We start from the raw sequence: 12,547 nt of genomic DNA on the forward strand, positions 1-12,547 counted from the left end.
ACACACACACACACACACACACACACACACACACACACACACACACACACACACACACACACACACACACACACACACACACACATGTACATACACTCATACGTGTGGGGACAGACACCAAATCAAAGTGCCACACATGAAAGGAGCACATACATCTCCTGTTGCACAAAGCGTCTTTGGTTTGTGCAGCTCTGAATGAAGATAATAGCCCATAATAGGGCCTGACACTTTGAAAATACGACACTACACGCCATGGCTATTGAATATTGTCAGTTTTCAAGGCACCCCGTTGCAATTTTCTTTATAGTGTCTTTTTTATGTTGTTAGGGATGGAGGAGGGGTTCTCGGACTCACTGGTGTGTTGTGACCTTGTTAAAGTTCATGCTGGCAGTTGGAGTCTTTATTGACTGTGGTTTTCAAAGTTTTAACAGATAACCCACATTTTCAAAACAGAAGACTTTTGTGTACAAGCCAAAACGGACTTTGTGGGTTATTGTGAAGGTCCATCTAATAACGTTGACCGTATTTGTAGCCAGTTAAACTACCAGACCACTATCCTTGTTTTTTCTTCAATCAACAGTTGTTTCTCCACAGTTTTTGGGCAACGATTTTGCAGATGGTTTTCTCTTAGTAGCAGACTCTAGAAGTAAGCAGAGGATAGCCATGTTGTATAACTGTTATCTAATTCTGCTGTTTTGTATCTCCCAATTAACCACTTAAACCTATTTGACTGGTGTCTATTCTTGGTCCCGTTACTTTTTCCCTCAACACCAAATCTCTACACCAACACAATTGCAGATCTACAAGATCACAATGCCTCGCAATGTGACTTGTGAGCCCCAAATGTGTTCCCCTTTGGCTAATCATCAAATCTTAAGAGGGTGCAGATCTTGTCTTTTTTCCATCACATTCTTGACATTTCTCTGTCTGATTATATACTCTAATGCGATCTTCTAGGCCTCCCTCTCTGTCTCTCTGTATGTGTGTGTGCTATTCACAATACACATCTACCGTAAAGCTGCCCCCCGGGTGCTATAGCGGTTGTTTTCCCACCACTAAAGGTCAGAGAGTCTGATAGTGTTTCTTCCTCTGAGGCTGTTCGCCTTTGTTCTTGTTGACGCATGGACAGATAATCCCGATGGGTATTCATGTTGGTACGAGCACCAATAATTGCTGCACCTTTTCCCAGGCTTTGCACCTTTTTCAACTGTAGAGTCAGTGCAGAGGAAGTGTATGTTGCATGTAAGTCACGGGACAGCATGACTAAAGATGACCTAGAATCCCCCCCCCCCCCCCCCCCCGTTGAAAAGAACACAGAACTGTAAACATCGAGAACCTAATTCGAAGCAGATCCTTCAAAACTGTCAAAGACGGGCCATCTTAGACAGACAGTTAACGAATGACAGAGTGAATGAATAGTTAACCAAATGAATGAATGTTCCATACGTGACTTCGCCTGCTCGTCTGACTCCACCAACAGATGGAGGGACGATTGTCTACTCTACATCATGGATCTCCAACAGAGGGTCCGGGACCCCTAGAGGGTCCGCAGAGTTACTAAAGGAGGGCCGGCAAATCTTTGAGTCATAGGATTTATTTATTTTCTTCTTTTTTTTTTTACAATACCCACTTCAACCCTCCCTATTCTGGGGGAAACATTCGCAGAAAATAGCCGATCTACAAGCTCACAACGCGCTGCAGCCAGTTATTTACAGCGAGGAGGTTTGGTGTCGGCCAGGGAAAAAAGAGCAGACCAAGTACAGAGCCAGAGGTCAAGTTTACTAAGTATTGAGGTTTTAAGTGGTTAAATATATGAAAATAAACATTAACCTGAATCCAATATATTAATATTAAAGATCACATAGTTATAGTGCTGTCAAACAAGTTCATGAAGTTATCTAATCTTTGAAAAGGTTATACAATATGTAGTGGCGGGGGTCCCTGCTTCATCTCTCTCTCAAGGGGTCCTCAGTCTGAAAAACATTGAAGACCCCTGTTCTACATGCTTGCTACATTGCTGTAGCAAGCATGTAGGAATTATTTGCAGTAGCGGACAGAAACTCCAGAAATACTTTAAATATTGGTCTTTTGTGTCTATTCCTGTTTCCTTGAATGACTCTACCTATTGATTAAATGTAGACCCTCCTTGTTCCCTTGCAGCCAGTGCTGCTGTATGAGTGCCTTATTATGGGGGGCTATTGAAAAACTTAATAGCCATTTAAATAGTTTGGCTCTGATGAAGAGTTACCATGTGTCAAAATATTGATTGATTTGCATTTGCTATTGTGCAACTGAATCATAGGTACAACTACCTAATGCATTGGTTCTCAAAGTGGGGTCCGGGGACCCCCAGGGGTTCTTGAGGGGGTTCCAGGGGGTCCCCAGCTAAATGATGGACAGGAACCAAATGGACCCTTATGGGTCTGTAACTCTCAGAGTTAAATTAACATTGGTTTTACAATGTGAATTGGGGTCCCAGAGGTATAAATGCCATTAAATGGGGGGTCCGTAGCCTAATGCATGTCAAACTGGGGGTCCTTGAAATTAAAATGGTTGAGAATCACTGCTAGAGAGCCGTAAAACCTTCTCTTATTGGGGTCCCTGGCTTATCTTTTCAAATGGGGGTCCGCGGACCCCCTGGTAATAAGTGTCAATTAGGGGGTCCTTGACATGGAAAAGTTTGAGAACCACGGACCTAATGGGTAGAGGTTGACATCAACCATTCCATGAATATGGTCTTGATTTAAGCATGTGGATGATTAAAATGTATGGCTTTATAATACAGTGTGCATCTGCAGTATTTGCTCATAGCAGGGGGTAATGATTCTAAAGGCTGCAGTAATAACATACATATAGTAGAGAGAGACAGAGGAAGTGTGGGGTTAACCCTGTAGTGCTGTGTATCTCCTCTCCAGGTATGGCTGCACTGGACAGCCGTGCATCGGGTAAGATGGGCCTGAGAGCGGTGGTGTACTACACTACCACCACCGTCATCGCTGTGTTCATCGGTATCGTCATGGTGCTCATCATCCACCCTGGGAAAGGATCTAAAGATGAGTTCAAAAATCAGCAGAAGGTAGAGCGGATCAGCCCTGCTGATGCCTTCTTGGACCTCATCAGGTACACAGACACACACACACACACACTCACAGAGATGTACGCGTGCACATGCACACAAATACCACGTATACACACACAGGCATGCACGCACGCAGTCGCACGCACGCAGTCGCACGCACGCACGCACACACACACGCACGCACGCACGCACGCACGCACGCACGCGCGCGCACACACACACACACACACACACACACACACACACACACACACACACACACACACACACACACACACACACACACACACACACACACACACACACACACACACACACACACACACACACACACACACACAAACCCTCTAAAAATTATATTTCCAGGACAGTTTGTATACAATATATATATATACTGTATATCGATATTAAAACAAAAGAGGTACATTTGTTAAGTAAGCGATTTGCTCAACCTAATACAGTTGTTTTGTTATTATTCTCTATTGCAGAAACATGTTTCCTCCTAACATTGTGCAAGCATGCACCCAACAGGTAACTCTATATGTCCACATGTTCTTTTTCACTTCACTTTTCACTCTCTTCATGTTGTTTTTGGATCATTGTTTGCTAGGCTTGCCACCTGATAGCTTAATTTATGTGCCAAATCTGCCAGCCAAGATGCTTTCATTTCCACTTACTCATGTAATCTCTTTTTAGGCAGAAGTGTGTATGTAACTGGCAGGATTGTGACATTTAGTATATCGGGTGGTTATAAAAGAATTTCTTCCTCTCTCTCTTGTTGATCTTATTGTGAAATATGTGCAGTATATGTACCCCTTCTATGATAATATAGATCGCAATTATGAATTTTATAGTTTAAAGCTGGGAAATGTTTTTCACAATTAGCCTCAATGTCCAAGTGGAGTGTGCTTGTATTAAAAACTGTGTTAACCTGACATTACTCCAGAAACCCAACACAACAGATACTGACCTAGCTAGGAATGGCTCATTTTAACACCATCATTTCCCCCTTAAATTCAGTTCAAGACACAGTATGGCAAGAGAGTGGTCCAAGTGAGTGTCACAGTGAACGACACGTTGCTTACGTTAAACGGCAGCCAACAGCTAACACGCGAGGAGGTGATCCCAATTCCAGGACATGTGAATGGAGTGAATGCTCTGGGCCTGGTCGTCTTCTCCATGACCTTTGGTCTGATCATTGGGAACATGAAGGAGCAGGGGCGACCTTTAAGAGACTTCTTTGACTGTCTCAACGAAGCCATAATGAGACTGGTCGCTGTCATAATGTGGTGAGTAGAAGAGGGGAGGGATTAACCACATGAACCCTAGTGTCCCTATTCTGGGGGAGAACATTCGTCAAAATTAGCAGCTCAAAACGCGTCACATTGCAATGCTCAAAGTATATAGGGTTTAAGTGGATGTTGGGGGAGAAAAGTAGAAAACGAAGAGAAGGTGAAATATGTTGATTGATGTACAAAGATACTATCTGTGTGGGGAAAGCAATACTTGAATGAAAAAGGGAACTGCGTCAGGCACCCGGAACTAATGGCAAGCAAACTGACACTATGGGAGCCAACCCAGGGCAAAGCCAGGAAAGGCAAGAAGTGCACCACCTACGTAGATGCACTGCGGCGCGACAGCTTAGCCAACAACACTGTAGAGCTCAAGAACCTGATGTTAGATAGGTGTGGAGGGCAGCGATTCAGGAATTCAGGAATCCCGAGTTGGTGTTGTCTTAGACTGAAAGAACGAGCCCAATCGATGGTCTTGAAGGGCGGAGCCAAACCCAGGCGCTGGATTCCAGCGCCTGGGTTTGGAGCACTCTGATTGGTTAGGAGATAACAAGGTCCTAAGACCAGCGTTCCTGCAAGGTTCTCCCAGGCTTTTTTTCTTTTGAAACAAAAAAAAAGGCATGGGTTTCCGAGGCTAGTGTTGTCGCATCAAATAAAAATAAATGTAAAAAGTTTAATAAGTATGAAAATAAATAAATACAAATAAATCAGTGATTGAACAAATGATCGCAACCTGACAAAAAGCCATCTCAACACCCTAACCCCCAGGTATGCACCCATTGGTATCCTGTTCCTGATTGCTGGTAAAATTGTGGAGATGGATGACATCTCGGCCATGGGCGGGCAGCTGGGCATGTACACAGTGACCGTCATTTGTGGCCTGTCCATCCATGCCATCATTGTTCTGCCAACTCTCTACTTCGTCGTCACAAGGAAGAACCCCTTTGTCTTCATTGGAGGGCTGCTTCAGGCACTCATCACTGCCCTGGGGACATCATCCAGGTAAGAGGCTGGCTCAAATGTCACTATGTGAAGTCCAGACTATAGTTGCGAACGCGGAAGGAGGCGCGGCGAAGCCGCGCCTCCGCCCAAGTGGAGCATACTATGAAACTCTGCTCGGCTTGTGTCTCTGTGTGTGTGTGTGCAGTATGTGTGCACTGCCTGCACTGCCTGTGTGCAACCAACAGAGTGCGCCAGAGTGCAGTCAAAACACACACACACACACACACACACACACACACACACACACACACACACACAGTCCGTAAATACACAATATTTTCGAGCTGCGTTCGCTTCCAGCGTTCGCGTGTCTTACTTGTATATCAACAGCTCATGCACTGGCATGGAACCAGCCTTTTATAGAACCACGGTGCACTCCTGGTCTAGAAAGATTTCTCGTCCAATTTTGATCCAGGGTCACTGAATGTGATTGTCCATTTTGTTGAAACCTAATGTGTTTGTTATTGGTGTAGACCTTGGTATGCAGTCAGACTGTAGACTTCTGATGTAAATAAAACTCTTGAATTCGAGTCATTAGTTGATTGACTAATTGACTGAAAAAGCCAAAAAAGAACATTATGGTACTGTTCATCATTAACCCTTTAAGACCGGGAAAGCATCTGTGTCATTTTAGAGTTTAGCTAAAAGCATTATTTTATACATTGGCTATTAAAAAATAGCAGATATACAACCTCATAGCGTGTCACTTCGTGCCGCGCTACGAGCGCGTAGATGTGCTATTTTTTTTAAATCGTGAAAATGTGTGCAAATCTTTCAATTTAATTTTAACTCAAATCTTTGCTTCTCACAACATATTTTGAGATGGGGGTCTGCAGCCAAATACATATTATTCTTGGGCTGAAAACGTTTGAGCACCACTGATATAGTAGGTTTTTCAGAAAACTGTTAGGATTTAGAAGACATTTGTAGAATCGACCTCAGGTCTTAATTTATGTCTCACTGTATTCTGTTTTTCTCTGCACCCCTCCCCCTTCACTTTTTCTCTTTCGCTCTCTTCCGTTAACCTGCAATCCTCTCTCAGTTCTGCCACACTGCCCATCACCTTTAAGTGCCTGGAAGAAAATAACAAGGTGGATAAGCGTGTGACCCGTTTTGTGCTTCCCGTTGGTGCTACCATTAACATGGATGGCACAGCCCTGTATGAAGCCCTGGCAGCCATCTTTATTGCTCAGGTCAACAATTATGACCTTAACTTTGGACAGATTCTCACTATCAGGTTTGTATACTTTTGTTCCTTAACAATGTTCACAAATTCCTTTCACTATATTATAGCATGTTTTAGCGTGATTATTTGTTTCCAAACTGAAATGACCCCAAAAGGTTTCCTGTTAAAAATGGGGTCGATTATTACTGTCTTCTGTGGGTTATTTGCCAAGATTTCACTAGGGCTACTTATTATACAGTAACATATTTGTGTTTAGTACTTTATTCCTTTCCAGATATTAACCACTTAAACCCTATAATTAGTTGACCAGACTCCCCCAGAGCTCTATACTAGGCCCCCTCCGGTTTTAGTTTTACGCTAAATATCTTTGCCTAAAATAGCCAATCTACAAGCTCACAAAGTGTCGTGTTGTGAGCTTGTAGATCTGCTATTTTCGACGAATGTTTGTCCCAGAATAGGGACACTAGGGTTCATATGGTTAAGACATACCATTCATTTTTGTCTTCCTTTGCTCTTGTTCACCAGTATTACAGCCACTGCCGCTAGTATTGGAGCAGCTGGAATCCCTCAGGCTGGACTAGTCACGATGGTGATAGTGCTGACCTCTGTAGGCCTTCCTACAGATGACATCACACTCATTATTGCTGTGGATTGGTTCCTGTAAGTACTGGCTGCATGTCTGAATTCTAAAGGCCTGTCCACATGGCTTAATGCAATCTTCCCAGAAGGAGTATATTGTTTAGTTATGAAAGGATTGCAAAGGGATTTTTATAATTGAAAACCCAGGTTGAGAATCAAAGCTGGGATAAAATGTGATTCCACTAAATGTTTATGAAATATGACCTGTTCTTAATAATTATTGTTACTATAACATACAGTGTGGGAATTTTGTCCTGTGAGAAAGTTTCTAAATCCTCACATCAGGTTGAATTCTGTTATTGCATTTCAAGACTACTGGTAGAAGAGCTGTCAAGGACATACTATTGTATGAGTTCTATCAAATTCCAGCCAAGTTTCTTAGGGGCTGGGCCAAGTTGGCGATCAGCAAGTTCTTAGAGTTGGTTACAGATTCACTCCCCTCGCATTCCATGTCCCTCAATCCATCTGTTTCTAATTCTGTCTGCATCTTACTGCATTGGAGAGATCTACTGCCGCCAATCTACTGACCACGTTGTTTCATGTGGTTTTATAATTGCTTGGAACCATTAAAAATATACCTCAGGTATTCTGTGGATTACATTCAGTGGAAATCATCTTAGATGCTGATAGTTTTGTAAATACCAACACATGTTTTCAGTTTGCAAAGCCTGCTGCGGAAATGTTAATTTCTTGTATGCAGACTTGATTGGTTGACTATAGAGTTTAGGGTGCTTACTCTGACCTTGCACTTTGTATGTCTCTCAGAGAATGCTTAAATTATAATTTTCATACAAAGCCAGTTTTATGCATGTACACAGTACATGGATGGCAAACTCCTTTAGTGGATTACTACTGTAAACTTCATTTTACTCTGATGAAGGAGCATTATGTCATTATGTCTGTATTTTTTATTACTAATATACCTCTGCAGTAATAAAAAATCCACCCAAACTTTATAAGAAACCATACGCAAACCTAAATTCCTCCTCTTCACTCCTTAATTAGCCCTTCCTCTTCTCCTTATTTAGAACTTTGCTTCTGCCTATGTGGCGGATTCTGTCAATGCTTTTCAATGGGATTTGTGGATTTCCGGATTTCTCTTGAAAAGCATTGGCAGAGTCCGGCTTCATAGGTAGAATAAAGGTGCGGTGTGACTGTGCACTTAGGCCTTCTTTTTTGCTTGTAGAACTCTAGATTTTCAGAACTTATCAGGCTGACTGATGCTATGAACACTTGTGATGGCTGGAAAAAGAGTTTCAATGACACTGAAGAAAAGGAAAGAAAGTTAGTTATTTCCAAGGGAATTATCACCACAATCAATATTCCAAGAGACATAACTAGATCATGTCCTCTTCTCTCTTCCAGGGACCGATTGCGCACCACCACCAATGTTCTTGGAGACTCCATCGGTGCAGGTATCGTGGAACATCTGTCCCGCCATGAGCTACAGAAGAAGGATCCAGAAGTGGGCAACTCAGTGGTGGAGGAGACAGACAAGAAGCCGTACCAGCTTATTTGTCAAGAAAATGAATATGAGAACGAGAAGCCTGCAGACAGCGAGACCAAGATGTAGAGGGAGGATTATCTGAGTGGTTGTATACATTGTTCGGAAAAAATGCTGCGTCGAACCATTTTCTGAACATGTCTATTCCAGACGTCAGAGCTTATACAGTACCATTCCCTCGCGAAATGTCTGGGTTAATAGAAAATAGTTAGAATATTTTTCATGAATGCATTTGCCAAGAAATATTTGATAGTTGAATCTGTGTAGACCTGAAATGGTTCTGTGTTGTGTCGTGTTGTCAGCTAGGCATACAAAGGGTCTATATGCATGCCATAGGGTGGCAGTTGTTTACTATTGAGCATGAACTATTCTATGTAGATCCTGGTGGTCCATGGTCTGTCTGTGTGCTATATCTAACTCCTCACAAAACTATTTTACTATGTGTAACCTCCCAGTATTGCTGGCAGGGCTGATTCTGTAAGCAATAGTAGAGTACAGCACATACCAAGTAGCCTGACACTCACCCTGAATTTTCATTTTGTTTCACTCCATTAATCAGTCTGAAAGCCCTCCCAGTGCAGCCGTTTTCTGAGATGGGGGCGTGGCCAAAGTGGGACTCTTTGGCGATTGGTTTGTACTGGATTATCCCGATCCCGATTGGGCCATGCCGCCGGTTAGATTTTCAACTGAGAAAACCCCGCCTTCTATAGTGTCACCAGACCCTGTATGCGAGGCTAGCGATTCATACCAAGCACTGTCCTGTTCAATTTGGTGATACAGATAGCATTGATTGATTGATTGAATATTTTATTAGGCAAAAAATATAAACAGCACAATTACATTTATAATACTTAGTCTAAAAGGTCCGTCCAATAAAGTCCTTGCGGTCTTGTTTCCATTGGGGTCCTTGGTATTTATAATAAAACATAAAATAGAATTGATTGACATGGTGGCACTGGCACTAGATAGGAGTTGGATAATCATGCACATGGGTCAGGGTTGCCAGGCAAACTGCTTTGGGGAAAAGAAGGGCTCTCTTTTTACAAGTCTGTATCATGGCTTTATCCAGAATGTTTTTTTGCGTTTGGTCTTCATGTATTATTTGACAGAATTATCTTGTTTTAATAGTTTAATAGTTCATATTAGGGGTTAACTGTTTCATCAATAATATTTTCTTGACAAGATATTATGATTTGTTCCTCATACCAATCACAATGGCTGATAAACCAAAACAGCTCAGCCAAGTTGCTTTATATTGAAAGAGTTTGTACGAGCGACATATTTGTCCAATTACCAAAATAATTTGAACCGTCCATAACCATTTCTAATGACACTTTGACCAAAAAAAAAAAAAAAAAAGTAATCACCAAAATCGAAATCTCAAATTCCTGCATGTTGGTTTTTGTAAAGAAAATAGACAAAATAAAGAATTGCCAAATCCTGTTTCGAAAAGAGTATGCAGCAATGTATAATACTTGCTGAGGAGTGCACTGTCCCTTGACACTGCACTAAGCTCTTAACGGAAACACACCCTCTAACATGGCCATGGATGGAGGTCAAATAATATTGTTGATGCATTCTTGTAGTCAGTTCACATGTTTTATCGTTTCTTTCAATTAGAAAAAAAGAAAAGAAAAAAAAGCCTGTTTGGGCCATTAAATGTTCTTAAATTAGTTTTAGCTTGACTAAATCTAATTGAAGCTGATGTAGTTGATAAATAATTGTATATGGTTTAATATGAATTAATCTTGTAAGTACCGGATTTAACTTCTTTGCCTCACCATTTTATTTTCCAAGCTCAATTTTGAAAGTGTTGTTCCTAGGTGAACTAATTCATTTATTTTCTTTGATAGACATGGCTTTGTAATATAGAATATGTTGCTGAATATATTTATATAGAGAACTGTAGATATGTGTGTACGTTAACTGTAGATTTTAAATGTAAAATTGACTTGAGAATGTCCTTTGTAAAGATGCTGTAAAAACCTTCCTTTTGAACTTGAGAACCAAACTAACAATCCTCTCATTTCCTTTTACAAAGGCAATATTGGCTGGTTTAATGGACCAAATGCTATATTCTACAAACACTTGAGAAAATGTGATAGTTCCCTTGTTTACAGTTGCTGGTATAGTTTTTTATATGACTTTCTCTCGTGAATTCACACACACACACACACACACACACACACACACACACACACACACACACACACACACACACACACACACACACACACACACACACACACACACACACACACACACACACACACACACACACACACACACACACACACACACACACACACACACACACACACACACACACACACACACACACACATGCTACATGACATGAATAGTTTTTTCCACCCCTTGTATAGATTTTTTTTAAATAAAATGAAAATCAAATGTCTGTGTATCTATTATGAATATCTCTGCTGTCGGGCAGAAACCAGCTAACTCAGGAAATGAAAAAACAAAACAAAAAGTGTAATTAGGAGGTTTTCTCCATCATTGATAAGAACAGCTGAATGGACCTTCAAGCTCACAATGAGGTTGGAGGTCAAAAAAGGGTGTGGAGCCTGGAGTTAGCAAAACCAGCGAACTCCACCCCCTTGGGTGGAGTTAGCTGGTTTTGTTTAACCAACACACAGACATAAAGGGTGTTCAATAGCACTGATTTATGTTTCTGCCAGACAGCGACGATATATGATAAGGTTTTCGGATGAAATATGACTTTGACAGATGTAATGAATAGACAGTATTAGACATTTATAGGCAGGTCCATTCAACCCTTACTTCTCAACACATTTTGTTTTGTTTAGCTATAGCAGTGTGGTTCTCAAATTGGGGTCCAGGGACTTTCAGGGTTCTGCAAGAGGGTCCAAATTGACCCTTACAGATCTGACTGTAACTCTGACAGTGTATAAATGGAACATTTGAACACTCTCAGAGTTATGGTGGTCCTTAAAATAAATAAATAAAACATTTGAGAACCACTGAGCTATTACATAGTGTGCAAAAGAAGCAGGACTAATGGGGAATTATTACCTAGTACCACAGTCTTATTCTGTTCACAACCAATATGCTCTTATAACAGCTGGAGGTTCAGTGCCTTGCTCCAGGGCACATGTATAAATGTTGTTCAGGGTGAATGCCTCCTATTTTCCTCCCCAACCCAAATTATAACAGGGACTTGGGCATTCTCACATTCACTCTAGTAAACAGTGCAATTACAGATTTCCAATATACTATAGGCTGCTAGGTAAAGGTCTGATACACTGAAACAACACTGAAATAGAAGATGTTTATATAAATACACACTACGGCTATATTCCCAAGTTCCACACTTGAGTTGATGATTGGTGTTCAATTTATGCTAAGTAATATCCAAATGCAAGTAATTTTCCATAATGCCTGCAGTTGTTGTGAGAATATTCTATATTGCATACAGACAAGACAACAACAACAACAACAACAACAACAACAACAACAACAACAACAACAACAACAGGTGAGGTGAGTGTATTTCACAGAAGATGGACCAAATGTGCAATATTCTACAAGTGCCTCTGCTGACACCTAGAGGTCACTTAAAATACTTTAACTCAGAATAAAAAGTGTCACCACTGTATATAACTTCTGGAGACCCTCACCTTGTTGATTTACTGGACAGATACTGAATGTATGAGAATCTGATTAGTTTTACTTATAGTACCTACAATGTGTGGCTCAGGCAGGGCCATGATTACACTATTTATAATTTAGGAATTAGGACACTGCAACAAGGGAGGATAGAATCAAGAGGGATTTATTATAGTCACTTATTCATACTTATTCAT

The 12,547-nt window shown here is 41.2% G+C and overlaps 1 protein-coding gene across 1 annotated transcript in view; it reads left to right on the plus strand.

Moving 5' to 3' along the window:
- The window catches only part of LOC311042878 (excitatory amino acid transporter 1-like), a 23,565-nt gene extending 13,491 nt beyond the window's left edge, over nucleotides 1-10,074 (plus strand). The window contains exons 4-10 of the mRNA XM_084053946.1: nucleotides 2,916-3,120; nucleotides 3,568-3,610; nucleotides 4,100-4,368; nucleotides 5,140-5,373; nucleotides 6,416-6,610; nucleotides 7,085-7,219; nucleotides 8,564-10,074. Coding sequence (XP_083910072.1) covers nucleotides 2,916-3,120; nucleotides 3,568-3,610; nucleotides 4,100-4,368; nucleotides 5,140-5,373; nucleotides 6,416-6,610; nucleotides 7,085-7,219; nucleotides 8,564-8,771 — 1,289 coding nt within the window. The 3' untranslated portion in view covers nucleotides 8,772-10,074. The remainder of the gene's footprint in view (nucleotides 1-2,915; nucleotides 3,121-3,567; nucleotides 3,611-4,099; nucleotides 4,369-5,139; nucleotides 5,374-6,415; nucleotides 6,611-7,084; nucleotides 7,220-8,563) is intronic.
- The last annotated feature ends 2,473 nt before the right edge of the window (nucleotides 10,075-12,547 follow it).

The sequence above is a fragment of the Gymnoscopelus microlampas genome (genome assembly GCF_963454915.1).
Source record: "Gymnoscopelus microlampas genome assembly, chromosome: 4".
Taxonomy (NCBI): domain Eukaryota; kingdom Metazoa; phylum Chordata; class Actinopteri; order Myctophiformes; family Myctophidae; genus Gymnoscopelus; species Gymnoscopelus microlampas.